This window comes from Haliotis cracherodii, unplaced genomic scaffold (assembly GCF_022045235.1).
Source record: "Haliotis cracherodii isolate W230 unplaced genomic scaffold, xgHalCrac1.p SCAF_13, whole genome shotgun sequence".
In the NCBI taxonomy this organism is placed as follows: domain Eukaryota; kingdom Metazoa; phylum Mollusca; class Gastropoda; order Lepetellida; family Haliotidae; genus Haliotis; species Haliotis cracherodii.
Window position 1 is genome coordinate 8463377 of NW_027266268.1, and position 16192 is coordinate 8479568.

The 16192-nt window shown below is 38.1% G+C and overlaps 2 protein-coding genes across 3 annotated transcripts in view; one reads left to right on the top strand and one right to left on the bottom strand.

Annotated features, from left to right (window-relative positions):
• LOC139459575 (large proline-rich protein BAG6-like) overlaps nt 1–4622 on the bottom strand; it is a 30611-nt gene extending 25989 nt beyond the window's left edge. For both annotated transcript variants that reach the window (XM_071241129.1, XM_071241128.1), the window contains exons 1-2: nt 4504–4622; nt 833–912 (exon numbers count right to left, since the gene is read on the bottom strand). In XM_071241129.1, the coding sequence (XP_071097230.1) occupies nt 833–895 (63 nt within the window). In that variant the 5' untranslated portion in view covers nt 896–912; nt 4504–4622. The remainder of the gene's footprint in view (nt 1–832; nt 913–4503) is intronic.
• A 231-nt stretch (nt 4623–4853) lies between these two features.
• Nucleotides 4854–15693, top strand: LOC139458835 (endothelial differentiation-related factor 1 homolog). The gene is made up of 5 exons (XM_071240263.1): nt 4854–5027; nt 10356–10407; nt 11609–11769; nt 13627–13720; nt 15275–15693. Exons 1-5 carry the CDS (start codon nt 4956–4958, stop codon nt 15331–15333), a joined length of 438 nt encoding a protein of 145 aa, XP_071096364.1. The 5' UTR covers nt 4854–4955; the 3' UTR covers nt 15334–15693.
• Nucleotides 15694–16192: the final 499 nt, after the last annotated feature.

Genomic DNA, 16192 nt, shown 5'->3' on the forward strand with positions numbered 1-16192 from the left:
GATGGGAACCGATTAAATCAGTGCTGTTTAGACCCGTTAATCCGACAGTCTCGCACTCCGACTCCGACACACCTAAATTGCAACGATTTGCTGAAATCACTCATTAATCAGTCTCGTTAATCCGACACGGTGATCAGCGTACTCCATGGTCATCTGCCCGCGAGTACACAGCCCCGTGTTTTGATGCGAGACCAGTCGGCGAGTAGCTGCATATTTAAATGGCTGCAGAGATAAACTTTGAGTTTTGTGTTAAACTTTAGAGGTTGCATGATTAAAAAACATATTCCGCGAACAATGTAACACAACAATATGAATATTTCCTTTTTCCTTTTTATATTACAACATGTTTGAATCGTTATCTATCGTGTAGTTGTCCAATTTTCGATCACGAACGTTGATAATACCTAATTTCGTTTATCCGACATACTCGTTAATCCGACATAATCATATGCAACCAACAGTGTCGGATTAACGGGACTTGACTGTATATGACAGAAGTTTTATGAGGTACCAAGCGATTTTCCAGGTATATGATGGCAGTTTAATGCCACACTCAGCAATATTCCAGCTATATGATGGGGCCTGTAAATAATCCATTAAACTGCCTCTTACAATCATAGCAGGTTACCATGGTTACTGGAGACTTATTCAAGGATATATTAATCCTGAAACATTCAAAACAGATCATCTGTGACCTTCTATGTTTGTGTCCTCAGATCTTCATACACAGAGAAACAGTATCAGATTAAACTAATGAGATTTGAAATTAGGGTAAGTGAAAAGGTGAAAATCTTAATTAAATGAAGTCAATTGACATTTGGCTCCAACTTACAGTTTCCGGGAGACTGTAGTTCCTGTTCTGCCCGTCCAGGGTTTTCACAGTCACATCCATCATCTTGGTATTTGAGTTGTCTGAAAATAAGCAACAAAAATCAGTTCTAAGGCATGTAAATGAGAAAGTGAATAGGGTTTATGCGTTAAAGGGTAGATGGCATAGCTCTAGTGTAAAAACCTTATCAAAATAAATCACAGGGCTTTCAACATGTTCAAACTTTACACTACTTCGATTGGTTGGTTGGTTTATTGTTTAACGCTGCACTCTGCAATATTCCAGCTATATGCATGGTCTGTAAATAATCGAGTCTGGACCAGACAATCCAGTGATTGACACCATGAGCATCGATCCACGCAGTTGGGATTAATGACATGCATAAACCAAGGCAGTGAGCCTGACAGGGTGATCCCGTTAGTCGCCTTTTACAACCAGCATAGTCGCCTTTTACAGCAAGCATGGGTTGCTGAAGAGCTATTCTACCCTGGCTCTTAAAAGGTCTAAACTACTTTGAACATAACCTGAGTCAGGGAGGATTTGAACCTGTGATCATAGGATCATGGCAAACTGTGGCACCATAGATTTCTTAAGTCCCAAGTCTCTTTGTTTGACAACATAGTACTTCTCCCATGATTATGAAGCATAAAAGGAATACTATTTGAAAATTGAGGGAACTACCAAAATGACACATGGACATTTTGGTATCTTTGAAAGGATTAGGGTAAAATCCTACCAACATCCTCCTAAACCCAGAGTTTATCGAAGACCTGCTGCGCAAATGCTGCGCAAATGCACTTTTAGTTTATTTCTTCAACAGAGAGTTGCAAAGTATTTAAGTTTCGACAACATCCTGCATATTGTTTATTGAAATCATTTGGAGATGAATTGGTACAATTGAAAACTATGTACTCATCCGGTAGGAAGAATGTTTCTTCACTTCTTTCCCGCCCTACACATGCTGCCGCTCGTCAATAAGATTTATTTGTTTGTTTGTTGTTTAACACCGCACTCAGCAATATTCCAGCTATATGACGGCGGTCTGTAAATAATCGAGTCCAGACAATCCAGTGATTGATATCATGCACATTGATCCATGCAATTGGGATATGATGACATGCATCAACCAAGTCAGCGAGCCTGACCACCCGATCCTGTTAGTCACCTTGTTTACGGCAAGCATGGGTTGCTGAAGACCTATTCTACCCCAGATCTTCATGGATTGTCAATAAGAGTGGACAAGTGTATTTTTGAAGCCCTGGTGTATTGTGAGCAAGGGGGGTAGTTGTGTTTGGTACTTTCTACAGATGTGTTTATGAGAAATTGATGTATGTAGCACTAGCTATCAGTGCAGGGATGTATCCATGCTCTTGGGAACGTGAAGGAAAAAGGAATGAAGGAATGAGATGTTTTCAGCTGTACAAATTGGCACTAGTCCTACTGTCCTTGGCAAACTGCCTAAAAGTTAAGGTATCTTAAGGACCAGTAGAAATTTGCCATTTTTAAGGGGTTTCACTAAATATATCATTATAATGAATAGCAGACTAAGTATGTTAGTTTCTATTCCCGTTTTGTAAACATTGTCAGCCTCTACTCCATTAATCCAAGACCAGTGAAAATCTAGAGGGACTAATTTTCTCTCAAAATGTACTTATTTTACATAAACCACAAATTCAAAATGAGCTGTTGACTATGACTAATGATGTCTATCTATGATTGTTACTTTTATGTCAGCATTATGATCACCTTTCAATGAAGTGAGTGAGTGAGGTTGGTTTAATGCCACTTTTAACAGTATTCCAGTTATATCGCTGAGTGTCAACTTAATGTGGGAGGAAAGCCCGAAGTGATGCAGGTCTCAGACGTTTACCACTTTGGTGAAACCCACGAGCATGGATATGGTGCTGACAAACCTAGAAACATAATTGGGGCAAACCGAGATTTGAACCCAGAATCATAGGTTTCTGGCGTGCCCTAGTGACGGAACTCCTCACAGCGAATCGTGGCACCTTAGACGACTGGGCCACCCGATGCCCCCCTTTCAATATAAGAGGGAATAGCTTACCACTCTCTTTGTTCCTACACTAGTTAATATCAGAATGCATGATGCTGATAAAATACAAAATACAGGATGATGATAAAATGCAGTGGTCTGCGATGTGCTGCTGAAATAAGGAGGGGTTTTAGGATACAGTATCTTAATATCATACAGGGTAACCTTCACTTTCATTTTTGAATATGGAATGGCTGAATGGATGATGCCTGTGCTGCAAATATACTACTCACTAGCCACCGATTTTCATCCTTGATCTCGGGCACTGGGGTAGGGTGTACATTGTTATTCCCAGTCATTGTTCAAATATCATATATTCTCTTATTTCAGTCAAAGCAGTTATAATCACATTGTATTTCTATCCGAAACTATGTAGACATTGGTTATTGCCAATAATATTTACAGACTGAAATGAACAGGACATTTTACTAGAAATGCACAATAATATTTAACACATATTCTGAAGGCAGATGGGTTGCTTTGCCACTCTTGGCAAGACTAACCTATGACTAATGTTTGAAATCCTCCAACATTAATTAGTTGTACCCTTGAATTTTACAAGTCATACTACATGAAACATGGCACACAAAAAATCAACACACAACAAGAATGGGAGGAATTGCTGCTCTTGGAAAGACTTCACTGTAGCCGTGACAGCAATATTGCACTAACTTGCACCACCTGTGTTTTATGCTTCACTGATCTTGTCTGCATATCCAATCCTTAGAGCTAGCTGTGTGAGGGTTAGGGTAGTTAACCCCTAGCCCTTGGATCCCCTTTCTAATCAAACATCCTTCCAAGAGATAGAAATTTACCAAGAAAGTCTACGAGTCGGATTACTGATAACATATAGCAATAAACCCCAATGTTTGAAATTCTACTAGCCCTTAGAATAGCTTTAAAATTTACATAGCTGGTCTGGGCTAGAGCTAATTTCTATCTCTCGATAACTTCATGATCAATAGGGTTAAGCACCCCTTTTTTATACTTAGGGTTAATTACTAGGCATTGACTTAACTATTTCACATCTCTTAACAGAAGCTTCCAAATTGATCTAAAATTTGATCAAGCTTCGTGACTTCCATGAAAGAGGATATGATTTTTAGATTTGTCCACATGTTCTATAATGGGGTGTAATCAAGCCTGAATAATGTGTGATATTGCCGGTGGTGATATGGTGAAGTGTTGGCTATTTAACTCATTTACTTGGCCTAGTTTAAATTAAAGTGCAGTATGCCAATACCCCGCTCTTAAAACCAGCAAATTTTTCGTTTGACGTTTACATATGACCGGACAGAAAGTGATCACAGGAAACAAATGTAACCTTCATTCCCCACACTGGTACGCCACAAGAGCATGAATACTTCAGCTGTCTCATCAAATGGATCAACATGCGACAAAATATAGACATCTGTGTGTCTTCTGTTGTACTGACTTATATTATACGCCTGCTAAGTCACACTACCGTCTGTGTGCCTTTTTTTCTGGCCTGCTTAGCTTAGTTCACAGGTCACAATTTCTATACCAATAACTCGAGATTCTTTGCCTCCATTTTCATTGAATCACCATCTAACAAGCTCTACGGATACACTAATTTATCAAAGTACATAGTGAAAATTACCAAACACCCCCAAATCATGTATTTCTCCGTAGTTTCCCTTTCTGAAATGGACAGCCGTGAAACCCAGAAATATATAAACTCTCCACGACGCGCTTCTGTGACAGATGCGTCGACTTCTTTCTTGAACAACACTGTGTGGATACTGTAGGGCTAAATTTTTTACACGTAGTTCGCCTCATATCCGGTCTAACTATACCGTAATTATATATTGTAGATTTTTAAATAATATATTTAATGAATGTGGTATTTAACAGCACAGGAGTTGGTTTGTGGAGTTTTATTAATAGTTAATAACAGAGTAATAATCTATTTATAGAATAAGTAACTTTCATCACATCCTGCAACTTCCGGCAGATATTGCATTGCTCCGCCATATTGCGACACAGATCAACAGAGCTCAAACAAACGTTACCCGTATAATTAGGCGCATTTAAAATTATATTTTATTCATAATGGCTGCAGCATGTGATTTTGACGTTGTTACCATCGGAAAGAAACACAAGGGAGGACAGCGTTCCAAGGAGGTAAGAGATGGCGAAGACCATATATCCATAAAAAATAATACAATGGCTATGTACGTTATTTTGTTTGTTGTGTTTGTTCCTAAATTGTTTGACAATATTGTTTTTTACTCTAACCTGTTAGATTTACTTGGCTTCCAATTTTCACATAATTTAATCTGCATTTTCATTCAGAAATGCCAACTACAATTGTTCAATGTAGGTTACCATGAGTACAAGAGTCTTTAACATTCTATGAATGTAAATGTGTAAGCCAGCATGGTTATTCAAATTACATATACAATACTTTGAGAATACAAGATACACCAGGGACTATGTTGGTTTTCTGTGAAGAACATCTCATAACATGTACAAACTGTTAGTTTTGAATGGAAATGTATCAATGGTAATCTTCCAAAAACATGGAACTTCAGATCCTAGTGACCACTGACCAAAGAGGTTAACCCTGTCAGAAAGCTGATGTGGTAAAGATGTCATCTGTGGGATGACTCCATGTACCGCAACATACTCCCTAATCAACAGAAGGAACATTCGGGGCTGCATGGTCATGATGGTTGGGCATAAGAGTTATTTTGGCACCAGTGTACAGTGTTGGTTGGTTTGTTGTTTTACGCTGCACTCGGCAATATTCCAGCTGTATGACGGAGGTCTGTATATAATCGAGTCTGGACCAGATAATCCAGTGATTGATATCATGAGCATCGAACCACGCAATTGGGATCGATGACCTGCAAGTCAGCGAGCCTGACCACCTGACCCCGTTAGTCGCTTCTTACGACATAGTCGCCTTTTACGGCAAGCATGGGTTGCTGAAGACCTATTCTACCCTGGATCTTCCTGGATCCAGTGTACGGTGTAGTGATTGCTAGAGACAAATGTCATTAGGAAATAGTAAAGTTTTAACAACAATTGAGAGGACATTCTTCTTTACCGTCACCAAATGGAAAATTACCTTGAGGACATTTTGGATGACAATCAGTCAGAAAATGAATAAATGTGAAACTCAGTGAATATAGTGATCAGAAATTCCCAAGTTCTGTGATGAGATTCAACCATGAACCTTCTCTTACGAGAAATGAAGCCTTGTTCATATGTTGATATCTCCATACATGCTCTACTCCAGAAACCAGAGATCCTATACAGATGGTCAGCTCTTAATAGATTGAGATTATCATGATTATCACTGCTCCGGTAACGAGTGTAACCCATACTTGAATCACACGCTAATGGCCTGCGGTTTTAGTTTTCATCAGAGCTAAGATGCAGAACATGTGTTCAGTTGTTTCCATCTGGTATCTGGCCCATGAAACAGAATCAAATAAAATTTCTGCGGTAGAGTTTCTCATGACACAGGAATCCTGTGAGTCCTTGTGTTTCATCCCTAATACTCAGTTACATTTTTGATGAGTATTAATACTGATAAAAGCATCCAAGGGACTCCATCATGTCCAACAGAAATTGTTTGTTTTTATAATCATGATTACAACATGTTGTGCAACCAACATAATTTTCATGACAACTTTCTAATGGCATTTTTGAACTCAAGACTGACTTTGAAACATGAGTCATGACACCATTTGTTCTCATGATTCTAAAATATGCAGAGTTATGATGACAAGGGTGAAACCGCATTATTGGTGGTTCGAGAAGGGAGCTAACTCTGTTTGCCTAATCGAAAATTCGAGGTGGGCCCACAACCGAAACTAAACGCACTTGTTGTTGAGAATATGTACTAAGTAAACAATACCGCATTACGAACTGCTATTTTGATACCCCCGACATTTATATAGTTATACCAAGATTCAGTCTGTCCGTCCGAAAACTTTGTCCGCGCGATTTCTCTTAAACTATTCAGTTGATTCATCTCAAACTTAGTACATATGATCTGTGTCATATGGAGGGTAGCAGTCAAAAGAAAAAAAATGTTTTTATTAATTTTCCTTTTTTTTTATGAATATTTCAAACCCTAACGTCCGTCTGAAAACTTTGTCCGCACGATTTCTCTTAAACTATTCAGTGGATTCATCTCAAACTTAGTACATATAATCTGTGTCATATGAAGGGGTGCAGTCAAAAGAAAAAAAAATGTTTTTATTAATTTTCCTTTTTTTTAATGAATTTTTCAAACCCTAACCAGGGTTTCCCCTGATGCAGAATTCTTGCGTATATGACTCTCAATTAAGGAAAAATATGTCCAGAAATAAATGACTGCATCATGACTGATGCAATTTCAAAATATCTATGTTGTTGTTTACCAGCTTTGGAATGAAAATATTACAACTACACAACTGAACTTAATTTATAAACATTTTCTGAAGACAATATATGCAAACGTCTTAAAATTTACGTCTAGTTTTTAATTAATCGTCGTTTTCAGAAGTAACATACCGAAAGCTTAGCATAACACCACTGCCACGGGCTAATTTGCATAGCCTGCCACATGACCAGACTTTTCTCTCGTTTTAAAACAAACGCTAAAATCAGAACAGCCGGGGGCTTTACATATTGTTTTGCATAATTATATAGATATGCTCTTAAAACTGTGTGACTGTGAAGTACACGACAAAATATATTTATTCATCAAAGTGAACGTAACTCTCACACTCGTGTGGCTTCGATGACAGCACGTGATGTAAACAAAGGAAAACTCCGCAAAAAGACAAGGTTTTTCACGTTTCGGCATATTTTCTCATTAAAAGTTAACCATGACATATGTTTATCTAGATGTGTAGACTCGTAAAAAATGAAACAGAAGAAAATATTATCATAGTTGCGATGATAAATGTGATTTGGCGCGGTCACAGTATGTGGATAAGCGGAACCTATGGAACAGGGTAAACGGAAGTTGTAAGTATCGGAGGGACACATGTTTTTGCCGAAATTTAGGTAAACATTATTGAATGAAATTTTAAATAAAATTAATAAAATAGATGACAAACATAAGGTCAGATATACAGAGAACACATTTCTATTACCAGATAGTGTAACAACAAGATTAACTTGCGTTATTCAATTCAGATTTGTTATGCTATTTCCGATGATGGATCGTGACAGCCTGAAATGAGACTGAAGAAAAGTCTGTGCATATTTTACACGAAGGATATTTTTTTCAGGATTTAATTGCCCATAATCATGATAATTAGGGGTGCATATTATACACGAGTGTGTATTATACACGAATAAATATGGTATATATGAAATGTAAAGCTTTGGGCGTGTTTGTTGTTGCTAATAAACTGTATTCAACCAGAAAATATTACGAGTGTTCACAATTCTTCAGTTCAACTTCACTGTTGATAGATAATACAAGATAACTAGATAAAAGATGTAAATGAGTTAGTGGTATTAAATTATAATCTGACATGAAATGTATTTTAATATCCATCCATGATTAAAAATTATGTCTCACAGTTGAGACTGATGTTATTTATTCATCCTGTATTAGTGTCACTGTAAATTGTTTCATGAGCTGTGAAGTAATTGAAAAATTGTGAAAAAATAAAACCAACAAACTTTGTTTTTCATTCATACATCCTTTATTTCTCTGTAGTACAATCAGCTTAGAACATTAATTAGCACTTGTTAACTTAAACTAAAGACATATGATATTTAAAAGATACTTAACTTTAAGTGTAACATTAACTTTAAATTTCATTAATCATACAATAAAACATCTGACTCCCAAGAAATATTTGTGTCTCCCAAAAATTCATAGGCTGAGTCAAGGTGACTCTCAGATATTGGAGTCTAGGGGGAACCCTGCCTAACCCTATCCTAGCTATTTGATTTGTAACTACTGACACACGGGGCTGGTCGGAGGTATTAGTGAGCCACGCTCACTTTTGCACTTGTGTGTATGTTAAATATGTATGTAATAATTGGATTAGAATGTACAAATGCGAAGACACTACAGAAGAACTCACTTCTACGAACATCACAAAACTAGGTCGTGGGGTCATTAATATTCATGAGTTATTCCTTTTATGGAACAAGTTCTCGGGAAAAGTTTGAGGTAATAGGCTTGTATCATGTCCGAGTATTATTCAAGTGTAGACATATTTTCAGGCTTATATCGCCACCAACACTTATGATTAGATTGATGTGTTATACTGGAAAAAGAAGAATGAGTGGTAATGCCTCTGTAAATTTAATTTGAAGTAGATCTAAGTTTCTTGCTTTGTTACTATTTTTGCAAAACTATTATGGAACAAGTGTGGTCAGCTATGATGATAATTAAACTTCAAAGACATTGTGTGCCTTTCATGGAATAAACATGATAAACGTCACACTAAATGATTTACAAAGACATTTCCCATCAGTATTACAAAATAAGAATAATATGTATTGCTACATACCCATGCAAAGTAATGACAAATGTGAGCCCACTGAATGACTTAGTCAACCCAATGAAGCCCAGCAATTTACAAATGTGGGCCCACCTGTTTCGATCACTCTATGACTGAAGAAGTGGGCCCACATTTTAGAAAATGGTTATAAGTAAGCCAAGCTAATGAAGCTTAGCGATTTATAAATGTGGTCCCTCCTGTTGCAATCACTCTGACGGAAGAATGTCTACCCACTAGGCGATATACAAATGTGGGCCCACTTGTTTCAATCACCATATATGATGGGAACAATGTGAGTCCACATTTTAGAAAATGGTTATCAATAATTAAGTTGAATTTAGCGATTAGTAAATGTGGTACCTCCTGTTGCAATCAATATGATGGAAGAACGTCTGCCCACAATTAGGAATTGATTATCAGCACTAATTAAACAACCTTAAGAAGCTAGGCGATATACAAATATGGGCCCACTTGTTTCGAACACCATATATGACGGGAACAATGTGGGTTGACATTCTAGAAAATGGTTATCAGCACTAAACCACTCTAAGAAGATGTACGGATGGAAAGTTGAATATATAATGCATTCAAACATTTAATTAAGACTATGTTTTACCTTAGGGATAACCTGGGCATTTCATAGCGGGACCAACAACAGCGTACAGCATGACTGAGGCATTTTTGGCAAATATGAAAACAATGGAGATACCTCCCGTTAGAGTGACCTCCTTTTCCCAATAAGAACCACTCAAGTAATCCGGGTAAAAACAGATTAGATTGCCAAAATTGTTTGTTACTATATCTAAGGTATTCTGACTGAAATACTCATCAAAGCCATTGGGGATTCAAAGGGGAAGATGGGTAGTGTGCAGTGCTGTGCACCCCTCCTCTTTCAAAATCCAGCATCCATCACTTGCCACAAAAATAACTAATAATGACTGACATAAAGCAACATTCACTCACTCCATTGTTTGTTTGTTTTCAGGCTGTCAACTCTGCCATGAGAACAGGCGGGGATGTGGACACACAGAAGAAATGTAAGGCTCCTTATAGATTCAGTGTCTTATTCTAGACTAACAGCCCCATAGTGACCTCTAGTTTGTTTGTTTGTTGTTCAACGCCACACTCAGCAATATTCCAGCTATATGATCATGATGATGGCAGACTGTAAATACTCGAGTGTGGACCAGACAATCCAGTGATTAACATGGGCATCGATCCACGCAATTTGGATTTTACCGTATCTGGCAGTTATTAAAGCTTGCCGATGATGCACCAGTGCATCTTTCAATAATGCCATTACTATGCTATATTGTTGTGCTTTTTGAGAGAAACAGTTCCCAACGTTAAGGCATCAATATATTTCCAATATCTAAGATGTTTTTCAGCTGACGTTCATCTTCCCAAGGCAAGGGAATTCACTTACTTTAAAAGTCCAGTTTCCACCCTTGCCGAACCAGTGGCTGTTACAAGTTATGTCCCTTTAATGTCCCCCCTACTGACAAATGTGATTCCACCTCTCATCACATCACTTGCTTTAAACAAAATGGCAGTGCCAGTCAAGGCATCTCATCAATTATAAAGATCTTTATTGTAATAAAACCAATTTTTCCTCACAAAGTGCATCATATCACTTGAGCACCTTGATTAAAAACGTGAAAAGATTTGGAAAATATGTGTTGATGCCCAGTTGATGGTATACTTGCTGTGCAAATTCTGTAATCAACAAATTTGGTGCAGCAGTTGCCATGTTGTTTATGAACCAGATATCAGTATCGTTACAGGAGTTTGACTGGACTATGCATAGACTCGTTAGCCCAGCCAAAATATGTCTCCATGATTCCATCCTAGTTCGGCAAGGGTGGAAACTGAACTTTTGAAGCCAGTTAACTCCCTTGCCGCAGGAAGATGCTGATGTTGGAGTTGGAGTCGAGGTCTTGGGTATTAGTGAGCCCTGCTCACTTTTTGCCTTGTTTTTAAATACCAACTTGGCCAAAACCTTTGCATAACATCCCCAAATCTTTTGAATAGAGGTTTTGTCATGAGTGAGTGCATATATAAACAAAAAAACACAATTGCCACAATATCATGTAGGGGCAGTTTACTCAGGCTTTGTATTTACTCACTTTCTCAAGTTGATTTGTGAATGAAAATGTCTGAAACATCAGTTGTTGTTTTTAATATTGACATTACAGTGTATTTGAGAATCTGTGTGTATTGAAATGTTGTCTGCTGCAGTTTCTGCTGGGTCTAACAAGCAGAGCAGTGCTAACAAGAACACAGCCAAGCTGGATCGTGAGACGGATGAGCTTCACCACGAACACGTCCCCCTCGACGTCTCCAAACTCATACAGCTCTCTCGCCAGAACAAGGGCTTCACTCAGAAGGAATTGGCCACTGTAAGTTTCTAGTCTGCAATACATGTACTTATGTATTGGAAGTCAGACAATGGGATAGCCTTCATGTTAACTTGTTTGCTTGTCATGCCAGTGGTCTTGGTTTTTCTCCCCACTTGGTTACAGTTTATGGTGTCCGCTTGGGCTGTTACGATTCACACGTGTATTTGGTGAATCGAACCGCATACCTTCATGAATTGAATTCGTTATTCGTGGTCACTAGAATCGAATATTTACCCCAAAAAATTAAACACTGCAACAATGAATATGCAGTCATGTGCATTTACATAGCCTGTACCTAAAAATATCCATAAGAACTTATTATATGTAAAAACAGTATAGATTTCTTAAAAAAGACAACACTCTTATAGATTTAATGTGACAGTAATGTGGTCACTGGTCATTGTCGCATTTGAGCAGCACCTGGATAACTGCAGTATAAGAATGTATAATATGATAATAATTAACACTGTCAGCATGGTCAAATCATGTCAAATAATTTAGTTTCATTTGACTCATAGTTTATTTGTTGCAGCCCCAGTGTCCACTATAGTGATGTTTGGGAAAAACATAGTCGGTAGTTGCATACACCGTATTCGTCGTAATAAGCGCCTAGGGCGCTCTCAAAATTAGAAAGAGCGGGCTCCTATTAGAATAATTTTGGTGAAACAGTTGAAAGATTGTAAATTTGTGGTTTAGGCATGTTAGGCTGACAGCCTGAAATGATACAAAAGAAAAGTCTGCGTATTAGACACGCCAGATATGTTTTTCCGGAATTTAATTTCCCATGATTAAGGGTGCATTCAACACACGAACGGTGCTAATTGGGATTGTTCACTAACCAATATATTAGCAAATATCGCTGTGAGGGCTTATTAGAGCGGGGTGCTTATTACGTCGAATACGGTATACTGAAAACCATGTGAGGCTGGGTGACAACATTAGTTCAGATTAACACTGTTAACAGGAGGTGGTTACCAGGTGTGGCCTGACTTAATGTGTGTCACCTTAATGTTGACTTCCTGTTAGTCATGTCATTGGTCAGTCAAAGTTAGCATGGGTCATTCTGACATGACCTGTAATGAGATGTCCTCAAATCTATGTAGCGAGCCTTAAGATCTAAGTTTTAATGAGATTGAAGAGCTGATTTACTGTTGTAAGGGATTACTGTTATGGTTGTTACGATGGTTACGTTGAGGGTCCCAGCTGATGTTGGTGGAACTTACCAATGCTGTTAACCACTGGCTTGCCTGGTCCAGGCTTGATTATTTACAGCCTGTCGAGTTAAACATTTGTAAAATACATGAAAGTATGTGCCACTATCCTAATATTGGTGATTGGTTGTAAAATGTTCATGAAGTGTAATTTGGTGCATGGAAGTCTGGACATTTCACTGCGAATGGATACTTGTTATGATAAGAGTTGTGTCGCCAGTTTGAAAAACATGGTATTCAATATTATCTATCCCAATATATAGTGCATTTCATTATTATTTATCAGAAATTTGGATAGATTTTTCATTGATTTCTGCTTAACTGGTAGACACCATCTTTTGCATTTTGACACTTCAAGTTTGGTTTAACATGTCAAGTTTATTGCTGTCATTATGCAACGAGAATGTTCAAAAGTGAAAATTTTTATTTCAAGTTTCATTTTATAATTTAATTCATATTTTGTATGTTTGAATCACATGTTAAATATTTGGGCATCAGTCGAGCGTAAAATTCGATTGAAAAGCTTGAAAACAAATTCTGCATGCAATTCTGCTGTATTCCAGGCATCAAATACTCAAACCAAATGTGAAAACATAGTGTTTATCCCAGTGAATTGTAATAATGTTTTGTTTTATTCATGTTTCAGAAAATAAATGAGAAACCTCAAGTGATCAATGAATATGAATCTGGAAAGGCGATTCCGAATCAACAAGTCTTCGGAAAACTTGAGAGAGTATTGGGTAAGAAGATGAACATTGTCTTCTTTGTTGTTAATTTTGAGTGGCAGATGAACTGTGTCCTCAGATATGGGAAGAGGTTTGTCAATGGCTGATTGGTTACAGTGTTTATTTCTCAATGACAGTGTCAACAGAGATTGAGTGTTCCAAGATTTTGGTTATTTATTATCATGATTATTGCGGAATGACAGGTTTCTTTCTTAAGTTTGTCAGTTCATCAGAATCTGGTAGTTCAAAGTTCATGTAATCCTTATTTGGAAATAACAATAAATACTGAGAGATTTATGCTGCTTTCGATAATCATCAAAAGCTGACAGTATAAACATTGAAAGGTGTCACTTGATAAAGATATTGCATGTTCTGCAAAGTACAGGGGCGGTCGGGTAGCCTAGTGGTTAGAGCGTTCACTCGTCACGCCGAAGACCCGGGTTCGATTCCCGACATGGGTACAATGTGTGAAGCCCATTTCCCCTGCCATGATATTGCTTGAATATTGCTAAAAGTGGCGTAAAACCATATTCACTCACTCACTCTGCAAAGTACAGGTGTGAATCCAGTACAGGTTTATGTTTGCCAGATGTGACATATGGCAGTTTATAGGAGACAAAACATTTACGTTGACAAAAAATACCAGGACGTCCTGGATATTTAACAAGGAAACATACTTTCATGCATTTCAACATCATTTCACTGCAGTAGACTTTTCCACTAGCTTTAGTCTAACACTATGGCACGGTGTCACGTGATGTATTTGTTTCAGTAGTGAGCCAATTCTTGTACCGGTACATGTTACAGATGTGAAACTAATTGTCGATTTGTTATAGGTTTGAAACTAGGTTTATTACCTACAAGGGCAAACATATCACAGGTCACAAAAATCATGTGCCCTAGGGTCATGTCACGTCACAAGACAACAGTGTATTGTTTCCGTCATCCGGACAGCATTGTTGATGTCATTCAAATCTTATTGTGACGAGGTCGGAATGAAGTCACGCTAGAAACGACGTCATAGCTGAAGGTTGTTGACATTCAGCAAATTGTGGTTCCGCTTTCCTTATAGGTTCATACTAAATTTGTCTATGTATGTATACATCTTCTTCGGTAATAAGACCCGTAGAATAGGTCTTCAGCAACCCATACTTGCCGTAAAAGGTGACTATGCTTGTCGTAAGAGGCGACTAACAGGATCGGGTGGTCAGACTCGCCGACTTGGTTGATGCATGTCATTGCGTGGATCGATGCTCATGATATTCATCACTGGATTGTCTGGTCCACACTCGATTGTTTACAGACCGCCGTCATATAGCTGGAATATTGCTGAGTGCGGCGTTAAACAACATATCAACCAATCTTCGGTAATAAATAGAAAATTATATTCGTGTTCATGTCATACGATGTTCACGACACTCATGCCTAAGTTCCTGTATATGGAAACTTTGGGCCAACTACAAAAACTAATTGTATGGTTCAGGTGTGAAATTAATTGTCATGTGTGACAGGTGAAACTATTTGTCATATATTTTTCAGGGATGAAATTAATTTTTGGATATTTTACAGGTGTGAAACTTCGTGGAAAGGACAAAGGGAAGCCTCTTGGTGCTGGCCCCAAAAAGTGAAGATCTTCCAGTTCCAGTTTCATAATCGTTGCAGCAGCTCCTGCAGTTCCATCTTCTACCTACTGTATATAGTATTGTTATTTTTATCGAAATGTAGAAGAAATCGACCACATAATAATTGGATAAAGGCTTAGTAAACTACAAATATGTGACGTTCCATACTGTTCATCGGAGTTGTGTATTTTGTGAATTCGTTATTATGAACACCTGGGTGAAGGTTGCCCTTTCATGATCAATGTGTCAAGAAAATAAAAACACTCAAGTATTTCGGAAGGATCTTTGCTTCGGTTGGGTTGAAGTTTATCCATTTTGCATTGTCCCAAATACCTGGAATAAATGTTCATGTCATTTCATAATAAACTGAGTTTATGTTGTGTTTATGATGGACAACGGACTGGTTGATGTAGGCTCCCTGGTAGAGCCCAGGGACATCATGCACCACATACGAGTGCTGTCCCTCTGGGGATTCCAGGTTAGAAATGATCCCCCACAAGGTGACCATATGGATCAGGTGGACAGACTCGTGAGCCCAGGGACATCATGCACCACATACAAGTGCTGTTCCTCTGGGGATTCCAGGTTAGAAATGATCCCCCACAAGGTGACCATATGGATCAGGTGGACAGACTCGTGAGCCCAGGGACATCATTCACCACATACAAGTGCTGTTCCTCTTGGGATTCCAGGTTAGAAATGATCCCCCACAAGGTGACCATATGGATCAGGTTGACAGACACGGGGACCCTGGAAAGTTGTTTCAAGATTAGTCACTGGATTGTCTGGTCCAGACTGGATGATCTACAGCCAGAAATTTTGTCATTATACAACATAAAACACACAAGTTCTATTTTTAAATTAG

Excerpts from the sequence above, each read along its gene's own strand:
- LOC139458835 (XM_071240263.1), top strand. The coding sequence starts at position 4,956 with ATGGCTGCAGCATGTGATTTTGACGTTGTTACCATCGGAAAGAAACAC. Across the intron at positions 11,770-13,626 it reads CTCAGAAGGAATTGGCCACT|AAAATAAATGAGAAACCTCA; the intron begins GTAAGTTTCTAG and ends TTCATGTTTCAG. Across the intron at positions 13,721-15,274 it reads AAAACTTGAGAGAGTATTGG|GTGTGAAACTTCGTGGAAAG; the intron begins GTAAGAAGATGA and ends GATATTTTACAG.